At 37.0% G+C, this 22,491-nt stretch overlaps 1 protein-coding gene and 1 long non-coding RNA gene across 10 annotated transcripts in view; one reads left to right on the plus strand and one right to left on the minus strand.

The window, feature by feature from the left end:
* The window catches only part of Ccdc141 (coiled-coil domain containing 141), a 185,997-nt gene extending 164,266 nt beyond the window's left edge, over positions 1-21,731 (minus strand). For 4 of the 9 annotated variants that reach the window (XM_074071189.1, XM_074071188.1, XM_074071187.1 and 1 more), the window contains exons 1-2: positions 21,279-21,730; positions 19,621-19,743 (exon numbers count right to left, since the gene is read on the minus strand). In XM_074071189.1, the coding sequence (XP_073927290.1) occupies positions 19,621-19,743; positions 21,279-21,380 (225 nt within the window). In that variant the 5' untranslated portion in view covers positions 21,381-21,730. Of the gene's footprint in view, positions 1-19,620; positions 19,744-21,278 lie in introns of all 9 variants that reach the window. The other 5 variants (XM_074071190.1, XM_074071191.1, XM_074071193.1 and 2 more) reach the window with 5 other exon arrangements.
* LOC141422599 (uncharacterized) lies at positions 293-9,513 on the plus strand. The gene is made up of 3 exons (XR_012447279.1): positions 293-467; positions 6,227-6,359; positions 7,747-9,513. It is a non-coding gene; the product is annotated as an uncharacterized lncRNA (long non-coding RNA).
* Positions 21,732-22,491: the final 760 nt, after the last annotated feature.

Below are 22,491 nucleotides of genomic sequence, written 5' to 3' on the forward strand. Positions count from 1 at the left end.
GCTATACAGGGAGATTCCTCGCATTGCTTTCATGTACATGTGTTGCATTCTAAGTTGATTCTACTTGAACTAACCTATTCTCTAGTTCCTGGTCGCCTTCTCCTATTGGCCTCTGAACCTTTAAAGTTTCTGCATTAGTTCCTTTGCAATGAGGACATCAAATGCTACCATGTTTTTTGGGTTTCTTACCTAGCCTCATAACTCCCTTTTGTGCTCTCGCCTTATCATGTGACCAAAGTCTAATCCCATTGCTGTATTTGCCCTAGATCTAAAGTCCACCTATGAGGGAGAACACACGACTTTTGGTCTTCTGGGCCTGGCTAACCTCGCTCAGGATGGTGTTCTCCAGTTCCATCCATCTACTATGCTTTCTCTTAGTTGCTGAGCTGCTGGGGTTCTATGAGGAAGTCCTTGCCTATGCCTCTTACTTCCAGAGACACACCGCCTCTTAATTCTGGCTGTGAAATGTAAGTGCACATTCTGTGTGGTGGTATTTCTACCCTCCCTCTTTGTATGAGCCACCCTTAATCCAAGCTGGCACCCAGCAGAAGGGACAGACCTAGGTTTCTGGTTGGCTTCCAGCTGGAAATCAAAGCTGCAGAGAATGGGCTGCTGACAGCCTCCAGGACCACATCCTGACTAGACACGTCCTCTCCCCGACAGCTTTGACTTTCAGAGGTTCCTGGGATAAAGCTAAGTTAATAAAACATCGAATAGTTCTGTTATCACTAGGAAATGTCAGTAACAAAAGCAGTAACAGAGAGACGCAAAAATTTTAAAACCGACTCGAATAATTCTGACATTGTACTAAATCAGTCAATTGGGATTAAAAAAGAAATAAGGAATTTTTTGTTTCTTTTTCAACTAGAATCATTTAAAAGGCCATAAGCAATCAATTCGTAATGGAAATGCCAAAAGAACTTTTACCTTTCAAAGTTACAACACAGTCCCTTTACAATTAATATCTTCAGATATTTTCTTCTCAATGTACTGCAAAATAATTGTTATTCAAAAACATTTCTTTGGTACATAAAAGATTGTATCTTAAAACATTTCAAATGCACCCAAAATACCTACATTACTTTTCATAAATTCATTTTCTTAATTTTTTCTTCTTTGGCATTTGCATATAAATGACTCTTCCAAGTCTGCTCTACGAAATGAGTAAATAATGTAATTAGACCTAGTCTACAGGTGCACAGCTTAGATTCTTAATATTGTTTTTGTTGTTTGAGGGAGTTGTCGGTACCCTTGGATTTATTTAGATTTCACTACCTTTCCTTCAAAGCTCTTTTATGTGACTCAAAAAAACAGAGGCCTGGGCCTTATCAAGAATGCTGTTGTGTATTTAACTGGGGAATTTGAACTGCAGCACACTTGATGAAAACAACAATGACAACAAAGAGAATGACACATTTCCTAAGACTTGATGAAAACTAGAACATTAGGAAGTTTTGGTACCAAGCAGAAGAGAAAATAAATACAAATTTTAAACTAACATCTGTTCACAGGATGAAGCCAAAGCAGAGCAAAGAGACAGCCACTTCTGACTTGGAAAGTTATACTCTTCCCTCCCAGAAACTGGTCTTTCACACTACTTACTCCCACAATCTCATATTTCAAGAGTGACCTTAAATTTCACCTTCTCCATGAAACCATTCCAGCTAAATTAATTTGTTTTTTTCTCCTGAATTTGCCTATGGTAGTTTCACTATCAGCATCTTTCATCTGGGAACTTAATTGATCATTCATTGCCTTGATGTTGTGATTTCACTGTTATTTAATTGCTTCATGGGCCTTCCTGGGTCATTTTGTTTTCATACATTATACATTATAAATTTCTGGCAGCCAAAAGTGCCTCTTACACTTCTTTCACGTCCCTCGCAATGCCAAGCACAGAGCACGCATTCAGGAAACATGGACTTTAGCCTGCTACAACAGAGCCACCCTGCTGCTATGAGCCTTGCAGCTGCAACACTGATATTATTGAGTAGTCCTCTTTAGTCAGCTGAGAAGTGACTCAGACCATTCTTACAACTTCCCTCAGTGAGTGGGCTCTTTTAGCCCAGCCAATGATCACAGGGCTTACAGCATACTGGGTAAGGGTATAGCATAAAGGCAACTCACCAGACTGGAGTTCTAAGCCAACTGCTTCCCAGCTGTACAAACAAGGCAGATAATTCATTTTGTGTCTGCATTAGCTTCTTAATTTTGAAAATAGGGATTAAAAATACTGTTGGGTAACAATCATCCAACACCCACTATGTGTAAAGCCCTGTTCTAAATGCTTTGACTGTTTCAAGTCATTGAATTCTCATGTTTTCCCTTATAAATTGGGACATAATTATTGGCCCCATTTTACAGATGTAGAAACTGAGGCCGAGAGAGTAAGTAACTTTCCCATAGTTACACAACAAAGTGGTAACCTGGAGCTCATATCTAGGCAGGCAGAGCTCACCTGCTAAGTTAAAGATAGAACTTACCTCAGATGACTATTTTAAAGATAAATAATAGATTTCAAACATTTAAATATATTTGAAATTACATGTTTAATTTTAAAAAGTATTTAACAAATAGCAAACAATAAATATCCACCTTATTATATTCATGCATATATCATGATTTAGGCTCCAAAACACTCTCACAACTAATTTAGACAAAAATTACCCAGAAAACTTAATATGTGCCAACACAATCTCCACCTAGAAGAAAGTTTCATGAGAAATATATATATATATATATATATATATACTTTATATATTTATATATATATACTTTATATATTTATATATATATATATACTTTAAAGTATATATATATATATATATACTTTAAAAATTAAGCAAACCAATATTTAAAATGATGCTTAGGCTGGGGTGTAGTTCAAATGGTTGAATATCTACCTAGCAAGGGCAAGGCCCTGAGTTTAAATCCCAGTGTCACATAAATACATACATACATACATAAAATTATGCTAAATGATGAGGAAGAGTCTTAGGGCTCTGGGTGCCATGTGCTAGCTGCCTTGCTCTGTCCAGAGTCTTGTCTCATAGAGGACTAGGAGTGGCAAAGTGCCAGGTACCCAAGATCACATGGATGTGATACTGTATGAGCCATGCTTGAGCACATTACACAGGCCACACGTGAATGAGTACCTTGTTCATGTGACATTGTACTGCTACTGTATACAGGTCTGAATTAAGAAGCCCAAAGGAAGCACAGTGGGAAAAAAATGAACGTAGAGAGTGGTCAAAGCTCAGGGAAGGCTTCATAGAAGCCAGCCTGACTTTGTAAAAGAAGGATATCAATAATTTACTTGGAAATCCATCCTCCTTCAGTTAAAAAAGTAATAACAAATCAGAAGAGCTAATAATGTTAATAATTTATCTGTCTCATTGAGTCTTCCTAAAACCAACTGTTGTGCATAAGAACAGCAAGGTATATGAATACCATTTAAATCACTACTATTGTTGTTTTTTTCCCTTTTTTGCATATTTCTTTTGTTCCTACATAGATTAACTACTATTTTTGTTACTTCACAGAGATTATATAATAGATACATGTTTTCATTTTATTCATTCATTCATGTCTTTCTTCATCAATTCTACAAACATTTATTGAACATATAATACAAACTCAGGGCTAGGCCCTAGGTATAGAAATATGTACACAAACAAAGAAAATAAAAACAAAACATATGCAGATCTTTCATGAAACAGAAACTATAGTAAAGGTAGGTAGGCAACAATTTATAGAAGATGCTCAGAGGAAAAGGGTTGAAAGCATAAATGGGGAACGGTCCAGAAAGGTTTCACAGAATAAGGATTTCCTCATTGTCAAAAACTAATGGCAGATTCCTTAAACAGTCTGTTGTTTCTGATGTTATTTACTACTTCTCTCTTGAAATTTTCTTTTTCCCAAAGTTTTGTGATGTTCCCCTGAATATTTTACCTCTAACTTTCCATGTTCCTGTTTCTATCCCATTGATGACATCTCTGTTCAAGACCTTTAATTTGGTTGTTTAGTGAGGTGTGTTTCTTCTGATTTTGGCCAGAGTTTCTTATTCTTCATTGTACATCAGAATTACTGCAAACTTTTAAAACACAGGTGTTCTGGCCTTCCTTTGGGTCTTCAGGTTTAGGTCCTGGTTATGTGAGTCCTGAGCTGCTTTTCAAGCATGCAGGTGAAGCTAACATCAGCCAGGTTGGGAACCACCTATGTAAGCCTTCCTTTCTCTAACTGCTCCTTATGGAGATGGCTCTTTTTCATGTCATTCCCTCTGACTGGTCACCTGAAACAGTCATAAGAATGAGAACACCAGAGCATCCAGTCACCACACCAGACCTGCCCAGGTAGGATACCAGAAGATCAATGGCATTGTGACCATTTGGAATATCAAGACTCGCAAACTCCACCTTTTCTTACATTCCTCCTATGCCTGGTCACTTGAGTAAGACCCTCTTGTCATCTACTTTATATCTTCCACTTGCTGCTTCGTTTACTTCCAAACTTTGCAACTGAACTCATGGAAATTCAGAGTCCTAGTAAACAAACCTATCCTTAACTCACCCTCCACCTCTTGGGTGAAGGTTGTTTATTCTTCCACCTCTTCTTTCTCCCACCCTAACAAGTCAGATTTCAGAGAAATGATTTACTTTTAGCCTGCAGATTCTCCTCTTCACAGTTGTTCACTACAATACAACAACTCCATGCCCAGCACAATGGCTTCCCCAAGACCACTGTACCTAAGGCACACATCAGTGGCCTTCAATCTGCCAAATATACAAGACATTCTGATTCAAAATGGCACCCTGTTGGCAAACATGTAATACTATCACTGAGATACCTTTCTTCTTATCCTACAGTCTTAAAATTTTGGAATATGCTTTGACTATTCCCTTACTTTCTATGTAAAATAAATTGGTTCTGAAATAGCTTCTTTATAATTCATTAATTCAGTAAAATGCATTTCTACTACACAAATATAACTACTACAACTGTGATAACTACTATAACAAACTTTTAAATTTGATTCTTTTTACTCTCTCACTCAGAATCCTAGTCTAATCCCAGTGTCTATTAATAGCTTCCATATACATCTTTTAACTCCAGAAATTTCCCTTTCAATTCCATGCTGCATGTAGTTATAAAAGCTGACCATTGTGAAACTCTATTTTGCCAAATCCGTCCCTACTTTAAGAACCCAATCTTGGCCATAATTAATCTAACTGTGTAGTCTAATGTGCTTTTCAGCCCCAGACCTCACTCTCCATACTAGATTTTCACTTTAACACTTCGATTCAGCACATTCACTTTTACCTTGCTTTTGGGGCACCACTTGTTTTGGAGGAGGCAGATTTTCACAAAATTCAGGCAGGAAAACACTCAGCAGATCGCACAACGGTTTGAACAAAACTGACAATAATCGACTGACTGAGAGCTTCTCTACCTCAACTGTGTAGCAGAATGTATACAAGGCAATTTAAAATTTTTGTTTAGGAAATTTCTTTTGATTTTCTTTATTATTTTTTCTGCCCACATTTAGTCAATACTGCATGTAATAAATCCATGAATAAGACGGACCTTACTGTATTTATCTCAACAGTTTTGCTAACCTGGTCCTCTAATCTGGAATATCACTCTGACTTTCAATGCTTACAATCACTCAGTCACTTCCTTTGAAATCCAAACAAATGCTCTCCTCTCTTGATCTGCTGACTCCTCTATGGGTCATCTGTCAGCACTTTGTTGTATAGGCAGTCTTCCCTAAGCTATCATCGGATACCTCCATTTTCAACATCAATAACACCTCCTTCAATAAATTGGAGTGGCAATGAATTTTAGTGGCATAAGCCATTGTAAGACATCGGCATAAACCACTTCTGGCTGTGTTTACTCATCTGTTCTATATAAATAGTTTCTACTGCACAAGGTTGGTTTGAGGATTAAATAACTAATGCATCTTTGATGACTGGCACTTAGCAGAGGATCAACAGGTAGTAACCATTATTTCTTCTGCAAGCTTTCCAAGGATAGTAACTTTATTTTATAATGTTTCATATCCCTTTGTGCATCAACTCTGAGCTGGGTACACAGAGGATGTCTGATAGCTACATATTGGATCCACAAATTGATAAAAAAAAAAAAAAGGGTAGCAACTATGGTAAAATTCTTTTTGCAAGTTTACTTAGTTGATTTATTTATATGTTTGTTTTGCTTTGGATAGAAATATGAAACTGATCTATTCAAAGGAATTGCTCAAAATGACAATGAATTAAACAGGATGGGAATTTCAGAATTGAATGTTTGGTATCCTCATATTTAAATAACATCTTCTGCATGCTAGCTGTAAGTTTCAGGTATGATAGAAAGTTTTTGTTGTTGTTGTTCTCGGGATAAAAAGAGATCCAGAATTTATAATTCTTTGTTTTCCTAATCTTGATTAATTATCCAAAACTTTTTCTAGGTAAGTAGTATACTCCTGAAAAGCAGACTTTTTCAAAGATTTAAATCTTTATCACATTTATACGTGCACTATCCTGATTATAATTCTCGCTCATCCAAGCAAAAAACATTGAGTGGCAATAAAAATTCATGGAACATTCAAGTTTTGGACCCTATATTTCTTCAATAGAATTTGAATCCCCCTTTCTGTTTATTATTTAGGACACAGGCCATCATCTATAACATAAATAAAAACTATTCAGATGTAAAATACAAAAAAATTAAAAAACAAAAGTATTCAGATACAAAATACAAAAACATTCATAAGTAAATTAAGTGATACAAAAAAGTTAGTTCAAGTTTTCCAAATATGCTAACAGAAAGCAGATTCTTGCTTGGTATACATCCATCACTTGTGTAACAAAGTACACAATCTTTAATGGTCTGTCAGCCAATATTAAACAAAATTAAGCAAGGCATACTAACAGTTCTTTCAGCTACTGTTAGAATCTGAGTTGCAGTTGATCTCCCATGTTATCGTCATTAAGCAACATAACCGTAAGAAGTCCACTGGGAAATATTTGAGCAATGGATGAACAATGAACAACAAATTAATTACATATAAAAGTATAATGAAAACCTCTTTGTGCAATTAATATACACTAATAAATTATTAATTAAATATGTAATGATTCCAGAATTTGTAACCAGACAATTCACTATTTAATTCCTGTCTTTTACTGTCATCCTCAACCTTTCAAACTGGATTAATCCAAGATTTTCTTTTCATTTTTTCACAATGCTTTTAAAATTTCTTTGTTTTAGAGAAATTATTTATTTTTTTATGAGACTGAGGTTTGAACTGAGGGCTTCCTGCTTGCAAAGCAGGCTATCACTTGAGCCATACCTTCAGTCCATTTTACTCTGATTATTTTGGAGAAAAGGTCTTTCAAATTATGGCCTGGGTTACTTTTGAACTGTGATCATCCTAATTTCAGCCTCCCCAGTTGCTTGGATGACAGCTGTGAGCCAACAGCACTGGGCTGGAGAAATTACTTTTAATGCAAAATCAATTACAACAGTTACCAAACACATGCATAAATATTTCATACATATATTCTTTAAATGTTACACTAGGAAAAATATTTTTACTCCTCCTATGATCATACCTAATAGTACTATTTTATTAATTGGTTTAAAATTTTGCTACTGGAAGTAATTTGACCTATTGGTTTGGGTTTTTTTTTTTTTTCTCAGATCTTTTCCCTAAAAGTAATCCCATATCAAAATTTTCTTTTTCAGGCCTTGGATATATCAGCTTGTTTATAAGCTTCTGGAGAGCCAAAAACAAAAAAAGAAACAAACAAAAAGAAACTCCCAAAAGGCTTAGACTTCTTGTAAATCTACCATATTGGATTAATGGAAGCCACTGGCCATTCAAAACATGTCTAGTGCAAATCATGATGTCTTACTGGGTTTTGAAATTTTAGTGCAAAAAAAGATTAAATATTTCATCAGTAATTTTATAATGGTTATGCAGTAAAATTATAATATTTTGTATATATTGAGGTAAATTAAGCATACTATTACATTACTTTCACTTCATTCTTTTTACTTTTCTTTTTGAGTAGATTAGATAATTCAATCTACTTTCAATCTGGCTTTCAAGTAACTGCTTCATTTTATCTCAGTTGTTGGATTCACATGCATAGAGATGCTCATGCTATTTTCTTCATGTACTTTTAATGACTGTGAGTTCATTGTAATACCCATCTTTTATGTCTAATATTAGTGATTTTTAATCTTTTTTCTTTCACAGTCTGGGTAGAGGTTTTTCAATTTAATTCACCCCTTTAAAGAAACAGCTTTTGGTTTTATTGATTTTCTCTACTGTTTTTCTGTTTGCAATTGCATTGATTTCCATTCTTTTTTGTTGACATTCTGCTTGCTTTGGTTTTAATTTACTCTTATTTTTCTAGTTTCTTAAGCTTAGGTCAATTTGAGATATTTATTGTTTCCTATATAAGCATTTTATGCTCTAAAATTTGTATGTGGCTACCAAAACATTTTAAATTACAAATGTCATTTGCACTTGTGGTTAGCATTATTTATTTCTATTTATAACTGTTCTAAGATGTGTAACATACTAGCAAAGTATTTTCTTTTCAACATGTTAATAAAAGTTTAATGTCCTATGGGATCACTGAACCAAAGAATCTCAGGCACTCAGAAAGCAGTCAGCAACAGCCTGGGGTGGTTTGGGTTTCACTAGTTCCAATTATGGAAAACTTGGGAGGTGTTTTGGGTTGGCTCTTAAAGTGAAAAGTATGTTCTTTGAAACTGAATTTAAGAACTTGTGGTTCTTTGGAGTTCCCTGTCTACTGGCAGAGTAAGGATGTTTTCTTTTAAGAAAATCAGGTCTTCATCTACGTGAATTAGTTGAGTAGCTGGGAGGCAAAACTGCTCTCTTGCCTTCTGGACTTCTCACTTTCCTGGTTCACTCAGTGCCTGAAATTTATATTGGGAAAGCCAACCTCACTGGCCTCTTACTTGAAGCGAAGGCTTTATGCTGGTCACTGCCATGCACTTCCTACCAGTCTGTCTCCCCAAGTTATGGAAAGGATAGAGGGAGAGAAAAAAGTGATGTGAATTCACCCCAAGCACTGGAGCCATGGCCCCTCTGCTCAGAGAGGTTCTTGTGCTCAGAGGGTTAGGCATCTGCACACTGCCATCATGAGATGGCCTTGGGTGGGGCAGAGACAGAAGACGCACAGGAGGCAGAAAACAAAAGCAGGAATTTTCCTCTTCTACTCTATCCCTTGGAGGTCTTTTTTCCTACTGTGTAGACTGTATATGATAGAGACATTAAGGTGTCCATCTGCCTTTGAAACCAACCTGGGAAATATTGGAGGAGAATAAATGAAAACAGTGCTCGTTTGGTGGCATATGGAATTCTAATCTCTTTCCCTAAACCACTCATCAGCATCCTCTGCAGACCTGCATCCCACCAGGGGTTTATGTAACATTAATGGAGACAGCATGGAGAGAGCTCATTCCATCTTGTCTGAAGCTAGAACCAGAAAAAGACAAAAATTCTAATCTCACTCAAAGGCCTGAGAGGCAAGTATGTGATAGGAATCAAAAGTTTGTCTTATACTCCCACGGCCTAATAGCTACATGAAGTTGTTATGAAAATAACATATCATGTCATTTGAAAACCTCTTCAGATTTGCACATTTATGTCTTACATATCCAAGGAAAACCCTACAGAAAAGATGCATTTGAGGTACGGCAAATCAGGCAGGAGTTGTAGCGGACTTAAAACAAGCAAAACAGAGCAAAAGAAAAACCCTTCATTCTCAGTTAAGCACAATATGTATGCATGTCATCTCCTGAGCAGAAGGATCTATTATCCTAATATTAATATAAGCCTGAAGCATTGAAAGGTGGCAGTGGAGATGGTAAGTCATGTTCTACCACTTTGTCTTCCCATCATAAATGCACCTACATTTCTTAAACTGTCAGAGTTCTGTCCTGTCAATCCAAATCTCAGAAAAAGACCCTTTTTGCCATTACCAATAAGTACTATGCGTTTTACTTGTCATGAAAATGTTTGGGTCTAGATTTAATTTTTAGAGATTATTTTCTAAATAAATAATACCTTGGAGGCTACAGTCCCATGGTGTCAAAAATGGTAATTTTGATCCTGGTCTTGGATCAGGTTTTAGTTGATGAAGAATTTGGTGGCAAATTACAGAAAGCCCAAGCAGCACTAGCTTAAGCACCTAAGAGTTTAACTAGAAGCCTGGGGCTCAGAATAACATTCCACAGTATGAAGGAACCATAAATGATTGATTTGTAAGTGTATTCCCTATTGTTGAATATTGTTTGTTTCCAGTTAAGTTATTCTTTTAACATTTTAAAAAGAGGCCCTGTATTACAGCAAAAGCACCCTCAGTAGTGCTTCCATTTCCAAGAACAGATGCAACAAGTAAGAGTGCTGTATCACAGGATGTGAGCATTTTACATTTTAAGGCTTCCCACTCTCCAAATGGGTTCACCACTCCAGTCTCACCAGTCGTCTAGCAAAAGGTTCCTTTCCTCATCTTCTCACCCTCATTAGATATTACCAATAGTTTAATTTGTAGGTATAGTATATAAGTATCTTAAGCATAGTATATCTTTTTGTATATTATTAAGTTTCATTACTTTGACCACTATTGCTGTTAGAGCTCTCTTCTATGAATTTGTCTGTTTTTAGTTGTTTTTTTGTTTACTTTTATCCATGTCAATATGAAGTATTATTATAATGTTTGACTATTATGTAAATTGCAAACATTTTTCTCTCAGTCCATTGCTGGTCCTTTAAATTTATCTACAGTGTCCAGAAAACTGATATTCATTTCCAGGAAAGTTCACACATCACTTTCTCTGCCATGCTTCTCTTGATTTCCCTGGGAGAGTTAGTCATTCCTTCCACATATATCCATAATATTCTGTGCATATTCCTGTGAAGAATTATAATTATAAACATTTCCCTCCTCATCAAGAAACTATATCAGAATGCAAACCAAACAGTTTAATATCAAATAGACATATTTTTAATATACTTTCATTTATTCTTCAAAAAGTAAATCACAAACATCAGAATTTTCATTTTACTCATCATTAGGACTATCATGCCATCTTTCATTTTAGAGAAATTCTGTTTCATTTCTCTTTTTTTTTTTTTTTGCCATGAAAATTCTTATTTTCTTCTGCCTATGCCTTTTCTTTCATGAGTGCTGCCTTCAAAATCCATAGCAGATACCACCAGTGCTGCTGCCCTCTGGTCTAGTCAGCTATTTCTATGTAACAAACCACTCCAAATTCTAGTTGCTTAAAATAGCAATCATTTATTCTGTCTGGTTTGTCCAGGGCTTGGTGGACAAGACCTATCTGTCTTCCACACAGGCAGGCTGGGAAGTTTAACATGGTTGGCAAGTTAGTTAGCTGTTTGCTGGGCTATCAGCCAGAACTGCTGCTGAGAAACCTGAGTACCTCTCCACTTGGCCCCTTACTGTGTTCCCTGACTTCCTCACTAGTTGGGTGTGCTCTAAGAGTGACCATTCTAAATCATATGAAATAAAAGCAGTCAGTCTTTTGAGGCCTGGACCTATAAACTGGCACAGCATCCTCTATACTGTATATTAGGGAAGGGATTTGTCTAATTTTAGGGCAAGTGGCATAGACCTTCATTCTCAGTGGGAGAAGGGCCAAATAATCAAAGCCATCTTTAATCTACCAAAGCTATGTATTGGGTTTTTCCAAAGCTGTCAAGAGTTGTCAGTACCTGCTATAATCCCACCATGCTCTGTTCTTTGCAGAAATGTGGAGGATGCCTCTCTTACTTGGTGTCTCAGCCACAAAGAAATACAATGTATGTCTCATGTGCCCCAAAGGCCCTTCAGATTCTGCCACAGAGCCCAATTTTGACTGCTGAGCCAAGACAGGTTACTCTTTGATTTCTATGTCTACAAAAATTCCTCCTTTTATTTACCCCCCAATCAATCATATCAACAATTTATTGATTATGAACATTGTTTGATTTCCTACTTAGCAGGAACAAATGACAGTAACATTACAGATTCTGTAGAATGTCTTAAACCAACATTTCTACTATGGTCTGAATATGTTGGAAACTAAATCCCTCATACAACAATATTGGGAGGTAGAGCCTTTGAGGAGATGTCAGCTCATGAGGTCTCTGCCCTTCTAAATGGACTAATACCACTGTAGAAGAGCTTTACAGAGGAGTTTGACACCTTTTGTTTTCTTTTTTGCCCCTTCCATGCCTTCTTTCATGTGAAGCTACAGGGTTCTTTCTCTTTGGAAGATGTAGCAACAAGATGCCATCTTGGAAGCATAGACAGTAGGTCCTCACCATCAGTATCCTGACTTTAGATTCCCCAGCCTCCAAAACTGTGAAAAATAGGATTGTCAGCATGCCTAGCAAGTGTGAGAGAGAGACAGACCCCGAGTTTAACCTTTATAAATTACCCTCTCTGTGGCATTTTGTTACAGTATCCATCACAAATAGACTAAGACAATCTCACTTCTACTTATAAAAGCAATAATTTACAAGATTATCCATGACACTGTCCATATCTAAAGAATGCTATCCAAATTTGAGCCTCTTGAATCACCCCATAGCTCCCCCCTACTCCTTCAAAATGAACATCTAGGAAAGAGTGTTGACTAGAAAAATGTCAACTGAAACAGGGAAAGTCACTAGAAGTTTAGATGCTTCATAGTTTTGAGACTATTTTTAGTAGAAAAAATTTCTCAATTTCAAAATCCTAAAAGAGAAATTAAACTGCCCATTAATAGCAGCTTCTTCTGGAATCCTACAATGTTCCTTCTTTGTTTTAGGAACTTTCTTCAAAATTATCAGTAAAAACTAAGGAAGATAATTTACATGAGTTGAACATTAAGACACAAATCCATTTGAATCATAGATAACTCTGTGCTAGAATTTGGAAGATATCAGTTGATCTCAGCCCTCTACCTTTAAGATTTCAAATTGATTGAGGAATAGACATCAGGGTCAAGTATGGATCAATATATTTATTCTGATTATTGGTGAATATGGACTGGAGGGTTTGACTTTCTATTTTTTATCCCTAAAATCTAGTCCCTGGGACTTGCCTGCACAGAGAATTGTATCTGAGGCACAGTGTCCCAGGTGAGATTGTGACCTGTGTCTGCCCACAGGGCCAGCTGGCCAGGTCAGCAGCAGAGAAAGTAAAGAAACTATAGGCTGTGAGCAGGCAGGGGCTTCAGAGAGAGTCTTTGAGTCTGGCCTCCCCATTGAAGTTACTCATTCCCCAAATCTCACCAGCCACGTAACACATGCTTCTCATTCTTTCCAGGAAAGAAAAAGTGAAGAGAAGAAATGGTAGAAGTGTCCCTAACACTTCCTTTTTGAAATGCCATTTTATTTTTATTAGCATGTTACTGTTGTTCCAGGGGTACCGTGTGCCATTTACAAAAGTGCTTACAATATATCTTAGTTAGATTCACCACCTCCATTACTCTCATTTATCCCCCAGATCCCTTCTTAGAATAGTTTCAATAGGTCTCATTTTGCCATTTTCATACATGAGTACATAATATGTCTACCATATTCACCCTCCTTCACACTTTCCTTATACCCTCCTCCTTCTCACTGGTACCAACCCCCAAATAGGACCCATTCTACCTTCCTTTGTTTTGATTTTGAAAAAGACATTTTTGTTTGTTTCAGATAGCTACACAGGATATTCTAAGAGAATAGAATTCCCAAATTTATGAGTCTATCAGAGAGAAGGGAAGCAGAGAAAACAGATCTCCTCATGAAGTAAACATTTAGGGTAAAACTCTACTAAAACACAGATATGTAATCTAGATTAGTGCTCTTTCAACAGTGAAAGGATTCCATCACATTCAAAACACACATGCTATAAAATTTTCTCTAATGTATAAATATTTATAATTCAAATAACACAGCTTTAAAAGACAATCTTAAAGGAGATATCCAGAAGGTAAAAAGCAACAAAATGGCAGAAATATTTGGCAATCACCTATCTGATAAGGGTAATACATGTTATATATAAAACATATTATTAAATGCAATAATATGCATATTATTATATATACACCTCCTACAGTTCAACAATAAAAACAAAACTTGCTTTAAAATGGGCAAATAACTTCAACAGATATTTCATACAAGAAAATAGGCAACTGGCCAATAAACACATGACAAGATGCTCAACATCATTCATCAATTAGGAAATACAAATCAAAACCATAATGAGATACACTTTATATATAGTAGAATGACTATAATTTTTTAACAAAAGAAAATAAGTTTTGGCGGGATGTGGAAAAGTTGGAATGTTTGTACTTTGCTGGTGAAAATGTAAAATGACATAGCTGCTAAGGAAAACATTGTAGTGTTTCCTCAAAAAGTTAAACATAGGAATGTCATATTACCCAGTGATTGCACTGTTGTATTCACTGCAAAGAACTAAAAACAGGCACTTAAACAAGTACTTGTATATCGATGTTTACTGTAGCATTAGTCACAAGAACAAAAAGCGGGGGCAACTCAAGTGTCCATAGACAGATGAATGAACAGAGTGTAATGCAGGTTGAACATCCCAAACCAAAACATCTGAAACCAGGACTATAGTCAGGGTTGCCCTGAGTTTAATTCTCTGTGTCACCAGAAAAAAGTTGTTTCTGAAGTTAGAAATGCTCCAAATCCCCAAACGTTTTAAGCACTGGCATGATCCCCAAAATGGAAAATTCCACACCTGATCTTATGTGATAGGTCACAGTCAAAATTCAGGTACATAAAAAGTATTGTCTAAAATTACCTGTAAGCTATGTGTATGATGTACATCTGAAACACATATGATTTATACTTGGATCCTGTATCCAAGAGATCTCATCAAGTATATGCAAATATTCCAAAATCCTAAAAAAACTGAAAATTAGAAGCATTTCTGGTTCCAAGCATTTCAGATAAGGGATGCTTATTTCATTATAATGAATTATCATTCATTATTCATCTATTCATTATTATTATTCATTATTCAAAAGAAATTAAATTATGATACATGCAACAAGATATACAAATCTTGTATACAAAACATGATATGCTAAGTGAAATAATTGAGAAACAAAAAGACAGTATTGTATGATTCTACTTATATGAAGTACTTAGACAGGTTCACAGGGAGAACATTCTAGGTTTCAAGTAGAGGTAATAATAGGAGTTACTATTATGGTTCAAAGTTCCTGTTTGGGGTGATGAAATGTTTTTTTAAATAGGCCATGATGATGATTACACATACCATGAATGTAATTAATGCCACAGAATTGTACCCTTACAAATGGTTAAAATGGCAAATTTAATGTTATACATCATTTATTTGAAATATTTTAAGTGCATTCTGAGTAAAGACTCAGCTTAACAGCTGTAAACCTCACTATCCCTTATTTAAGGCACTTTTAATATGACTTTTAAGTATACTGTTAATAGATTCTAATCCTAGTATAGTCATTTCTAGCTCAATAAACAGAAATAGTACAAAAATACGCCTTCCTTGGGCTAGAGATTTAGTCAGTACCAAAAAACCAACAGATTTATGAAAGTCAGACCAAGGGTGAAATGTTTTAGTGTTTCATGCTCTAAAGGGTCATCCTTCAGTGAAGGCAAATGTCACATGTCGTGAACACAGAAGCCAGTGCCCAGGAGTTTTCTTGGCACATACCATCATCACTCTTTTGGACACTAGCTAGGTGGCTGAAAGATAGGTGTTGAGGAGAACATTCTTAGCAACATCCCTCAGGAAATTCTACCACTTTTTTCCTGCCTTTAACCACATGGTGCCCACCTGAGAGAGCAACACAGATAGCAACCACAGGCAGATCTTTACCTGGCTTAAATCTACCTCTTCTTCTCTTTCCTGAATGCCTTCGTTCTCATAAGAAATACTCTGCGCATGGTTTGGGAACCTAGATGTCTTTTGGGAGTTAAAGCTTTTTTCCACATGATTATTTTCTTGCCATTGAAAATAGGGAAATATTTTGTTCTCTGGATACTCCACTGGGATTGTTAAGTACTTTGCTAAAGGCAAAATAAGATCTCTGGGGTACAGACATTACCAACATTAGAAATACCCATAGAAATTCTGTTTCCAGAATTTTTCTCTTTAGTTTAAATTATTAGGGTTTGAGATAATTTTTCAGTGGAAAGCAGAAAATAGCTTTGCTATTCAATTAAGCATCCAAATTACTCTGATATATTCATTATTAACATAATCATGCCACTTTTCCTCTTAAAAGCAACTTGTACTACCACACATCATTACTTTCCTCTTCTGTAATTGTCTTTTTAGAAGAAGGTAACTATTATCATTTTAATTTTTCGAATATATGCCCTGACAATAAAGAGGCGGAAAGGGCTGAAATGAACATTAAATATTAAATTTTGTTGCTTCTTGAGCTACTAACATCCTTTCCTTTGAAAAGCTCATATTAAATCTAACTTGGACCCAACAATTTTCTGCCACAGGTTAAGGTTGTGCCTACCTTCATGGAATAATAACTAATAAATTGGTTGAGCTAGTAATCTGACCATTGGTAAGATGGAATTCACTTTTTTTATTTAAAAAAAGTTGGAGAATCAGATAAGCATCTGTATCCTTGATAATTTTCTTTCTTTTTTATTCTTTAAAAATACCAGCAATAGCAGAATCACTTCCATTTGGAAGATAAGTCCACTACTTATAATGTCTTGAGGCGGGGTGGCTGGGTTGATATGGCAGGCACGTGGGAGAAACTATGAGAGGTTATGGCTAATGGCCTAAGTGAAGCCAAAATGCCCTTTTATTTGAGACCTCATTTTCTTCAACCAAATTCAGGGAGGGAGAATGGCACGGGGATCGTATGGCACTTAATGGTAAGGTCCACGATGGATAGGAAGCTCTTATTTGTTATCTTTCCTCATCTTACAGGTAAAATGCTTGAAGTCCTTGGACTTCAGTATCTGATCCATGACCTAGGGACTGGCATAAAAGGTCAGGACATTTAGAACCCAGAACCTCCTTCTAAGGAGGATGGATCCTGTTAAATGGAAAACCTTTTGCAGTTGAGCACCTGGGTGAATTTGGGTATGTAACTCTGAGCAAAGGAGGTGGGGAGAGAGCTGCATTGCTCTACCTGAGTTAGTTGTCTTAAAGTGAGAGAAGAAACATAACCGGAAAGACCAAAACTGTTGTGAGCCTCTCCACCACTTAACGATTCATCAGTGGACTAGAAAATCCTGTGTGGCTTGAATTGTTGCTGGGAACTGGAGAAAGGATGTGATTTGAAGTCCAGATTAGCAGTAGGCAAGTGTATACAAGGAGACAGGGGCACAGGGATCCCTGAGGAAGCAAACCTCCAAGAATGAGAGAGAGAGAGAGAGAGAGTGGTGAGGTAGTACTGGGTTTCCAACTGGGATTCAAGACAAATTACACAAGCTTTCTGTGCAACAGGAAGACCTTGCATTGTTAGTCAAATTACACTGGTTTGTGGAATAATTAGAGCTACACATAGGCGTTTTGATTTCTGTCCCATGTTCTTTCACATTGTAATGTGTTTTTCAGTATATTCAAGCCTTCCTGATGATCAGGGATTGCTACATTGAAAGACAGTTCAGAGCCCAGACACCAGAACAAGGAGCTGAACCACAGGGCAAGAAACCCTAGGTTTTGATAACTGTCTTCTTCAATATTAATTCAAGTTTTCAGTCTGGTTCATTCAGTTACTTTTACCATCACTCAATCAGAAAACCACTGTCTACATATCTTCAGATATGATATCAGAAGAAGATATGTAGGCCTGCCTCTGAGTTAGAAATCAAGTAAAAATTTCACCCAGGATATTCAAAGAAGCCAGTAATATTAAAGTACTAAAATCATAGAGCATGCCGGTCATTGCGTTATTGAGGTGTGGTGAGTGTCTCAAGGAGGTCATCCCCACGAGGGAAAGGCCAACCTCAACTAGGCCTTTTTAGGTTTTTGGAAAAGAATTTTCAAGATGCAGGATAAAAGTCTGATAGGGATTTACTCAGCAAGTTAAAGCACAAAGTACAGACACACCTCATAGGCAAGGCACAGGCGTATAGGAAGGGCACAGGTGAGCTGGTTCAGCAGGGGTATAAATGCTGAGAAGAACTGGGCAGGGGATCCAGGTAAACATTCTTTAGAAGTGGTCCCCTTTGTTCTAGGTGCAGTGTACATCTCAATCATTCCTTTATCGTTTTGACCTTATCAGTTCAGCCTAGAGATATTAAGTAACTCCAAGTCCTTGCAACATAGATTTTTGCTTCTTGTGACTTTAAATGATCATCTTTGAGATAAAAAGAAGGGAGTGGACCAAGCAAATTCTAGTCAAGTTATACATTAATGCCATGTTTTGTTTCTGAATTCCTGATTTCTACTTCTCGTGTCCTGTCTTCCTACTCTATCCAGCCTCAATTGCAGGACTTAATCTTTATCAAACCTCTTTGATGTTAGCGAGAACATTCATTTATTTAAGAGTGTTATTACTTACGGGGCTGGCTGCATCAGAGGGCTCCATTCTAAGAGAGAGACAATGTGGAGTTTCATTCTCCACCTGTTCTTGTCTTGAAATTGTAAAGGATTCTTTTTCTTTGAATTTGTGTTTCATAAGTGAAGTCCCATGGGACAACAGAGAATGTACTAGGAACTGAAACTTCACAGTTATCCTACCTTCAGGGGATGGGGACTGTCTATTGTCTTATCTACTGCTTCAACCCTGTTCAGTAAGGTCAGGTCCAAACAGACTGTACTGACTAAGTTACAGCCAACGTTGGGCATCCATGAGGGTCTGCAGTCACCCACACATAACCCTGAGCCTGAACGAGCCAGGCATTAAATAGCAAATAAAAGGCACTGTGACAGATCAAGTACAGTCTTCTTGTTTTTTGAACAATGGACCCCACATTTTCATTTTGCACCCCACAAATTATGCAGCTGGCCTTGACCTTACCTGACAATCTCAATTCAATGTTGTTTTTACAATGTTAACTGAATAATGACAAGTCTGATTTTACTAAATATGTTATTTGGTTTCAATAGCTCTTAATACTAATCACAAAAGTCACATATTTTTGGTAGTACATAAGAGGAAAAGCCTCTAAAATATTCTTACTACGAGGCATCATTAGCAACGGGATGCTTGACTTTCTGGTCACTGTTTTAACTGACAGTGTCGTGCATGGAATGGCCACTGAAGTGGCCAGGAAAAAAATTACTTCTTTCTCCACAATGAAAGTATTACCACTCCATACTTTCTATTATATTAAGGAAAAATTTTTAAAAATCTTGTTACTTGTCTCCAATGTTGATGTTTGCCCATAACAATAGTAGTGGTATCCCATTATCCACCTAGCACTATATTAAAATGGCCACAGCAAGGCCAGTGACCCCAGAAGAATCAAGAGGAAGTGTAAGAAAGAGCCTTTTTTCTTCTTTTGAACTTTGCATCTTAGCAAGCAAGGCCCTGAGTTCAAATCCCAGTACCAGGGAAAAAAAAAAACAACAAAAATAAAGACTTTGCATCTGCTTAGTTTCTTACCTTGAGCTTGGCCAAAAGAAATTCATGATCATGAAGTAATTTTTTGGTTTCATCTTGACTACTCCCAATTTCTAGAAGATTGGGCTGTGATTCGGCCAATTGAAGTTGCACCCATTTGCCACACTAAAAATAAAAATGAAATAAAATGCATTTTTAGTTCCTCTTCTTCCTCACCCTTCTCCTTTTTTTATTTTTTTAATTCTTGTAATACTGGGGAATATTTTCTTCTTCCCAGAGATGGGCCTAACTTATTTGAAATATAGTAGGTCTAATATAAACCCATTCTTAGGTTAAATTCTTCTCTCTTGGCATGTTGGATTTGAAATTAATAAAATTCACAAATGAGAAATACATGCAGTGGATTATGCATTATTACATATTACAACGTCACAGAATAATTCACACAACAGTATTCCCACAAAACCAAATTCCATAAAAATAGTAAATTCCACAAACACAAATTGAACTTCACTATAGGTCAGACACAGGCATTGCTGTTCCATTCAGATGGACTTTCCACTCTGAACAGCTTGAAGAATGTTTTTATGGAGATGGCAGTGAGGTAAGAGAGCTGGGGAGGCAGTGCAAGGTTGCATTCTGAGAACCAGAGCTTGGCTAAAGTAAGAGTTCACAGTGAAATTTAAATGGGTTTTTCCCCTTATATTCAATATACCTCTGATTCTCCTGTCACTTAGTCCCTAAGCATTACTGTTCATCCTGCTTTAAGATGTTTCATATTTGAGGAAAAGAAACATTAATTTCTTTTAAATGGTGAATTTGCCTATTTTCCCTCATAAGTAGGTGAGGGAGTCAGCCTGGTTATGGAAGAGTAGGTCTCAACAGCACTGGCAGATTGGCCTGTCTAGGAGCCCTGCACTCTGCCTCCAAAGTGCTTCGTTTTGCTCAATGTCAAGTTGTTTTCCTGTTATAAATTTTCAAACTATCAATAAAATTTGAAGTAATTAAATTAAATTAAACAGGCCTTGTTGTCTTTGCTCTAACAAAAGGCCAGAACAGCCATTCAAGTGAGCTTCCTAGGATCCTAAAAGTAACCAAATTGCTGGAGAGCACCACTTTGTTCACCAGGTTGCCTGCAGTTTACATCTTCTGAGGCAGGGTCTTTACTCCCTTAACAAGATGACAAGGATTTAGCAGTGCCTTTACCATGTCAAAAACCAGTGCTGGGGAGAGGGTTGGGGGGAGGCACACATCAGAACATCTAGGAGCCTAGATGTTTCCTGGGCTCCATCATACTCAAGACAATGCGACCCTCTGACCTGCCTCCTCTGGCCTCTAGCACATCCACTCTCAAAAATCACAGGCATCACCCAGTCCCACCAGCCTCTTCAGCTCGCAATCCTCACCCTCCAATCACACCTGCCTTGCCTTTAAAGATCAAATTGAAAGTATATGGTGTTTTTTTTTTTTTAAAATCAAGCTGCTGTAGATAATTTTTGGCTATCTAAAAAGGAAAGAGAAACTGTCAACTTACTAAAACTTAGGAAAAGTTTCTCTTACTTGCAAAAGCAAGTAAGAAGCAAAAGCACTTGGCTGATATCTGCTATGCCCCGTGTCCTGCCAGTGTGCATTATATTTGTGATCTCAACACATGGCAAGAACCCCACGGCCACACAGAAATAAGAAAGTTGTTAGCTTACCTTTATGACAGCTATCACGATTTTGGAGTCCCCAGCCTGCACAGCTACTGAACTGACAGTTGTCGTGGAAAACCCCACACCAGGATCTCGTTGGCCAGACATGGTACCTTAGAATCAGAGCTTAAACCTTGGGCAGCCTTTGCACAGAAGTGTGTCTACTGTTCATTTCAGAAGGCAACCACCTAGGTGACTAGGATTCATTCAGGGAGAGAACTCTGCTGCGCTGACTACTCTGCCAAAGGGAAAGAACAGGAGGTTAAAAATAGACACCCCATTGAGTTTATCATGAGAGACAGAGAGAGAGGAGCGAACGGGAAAAGAGCCACACCCCTAGTATGGTAACGCTGAGTGCCTGTTATTTTTGCCATTATCTGAAACGTGAAGGACAGCTTTGAGTTCTTTGCCTATCAGCTGATGTTTGATAGCAAATGGAAAAAAAAAAATTACATCCTGACAACCCAAATTACTTTTGCCATTGAAACTAAACAGTTGTAACTATGGACTTTGAAACTAGCAAGTCAGTGACCTGGATATCAATCTTCTCAAATTTTTTCAAGTCGTCCTCATGCGAAGAAAACTACCAAAAAAGTACATTGAAAAAAAAAAAGCTCTGGTATTTGTGTTGGGGTTAAGACACAAAATTGCTCAGAATATATTTTTAGATTAATCTGCTTTTTAAAAACTTCCTCCCCTTTGCCAAATGAAATTTGGAATGGTAGCATTTCTCAGAGCCTCAGATTTCTTTTGATCTGTAGGCCAACCCCTTATCCATTCCACCACTAACCTAGAGAGCCTCAGAGGGGCATGAAATTTATTTTTCAACTAGCATTTGTCAATAGATACCAATCATTTCAGGATTTCATTGTGACTTCCACTCTGGAGCAACATTTTCAAATTCAGTTATTACATCTACTAGAAAGCAAAACACTGGTTACTTTTTAATTGCAACAAGAAAATGTTTTTGTTCCTGCTGTTGTTTGATTGAAGGTTAACACTAGGTACATTTTGCTACAATTTTTTTTTTTTTAAGATAGCACTGTACTGCAGGCTACTTCAGGCTTGGTTTTTATTCCCCACTTCTACCCCTTGAGCAGGAAAATTATAACCAGCTTCAAACTGGGGCCCAAGATCGCCAGATTAATCCTATTGCTAGAAATTCTGCATGTGTCACAAGTTGTCGGTGGTATTAAGCAGCAGCTGTTGGAGTCCCTTG

The sequence above is a fragment of the Castor canadensis genome, chromosome 4, assembly GCF_047511655.1.
Source record: "Castor canadensis chromosome 4, mCasCan1.hap1v2, whole genome shotgun sequence".
NCBI classification, from domain to species: domain Eukaryota; kingdom Metazoa; phylum Chordata; class Mammalia; order Rodentia; family Castoridae; genus Castor; species Castor canadensis.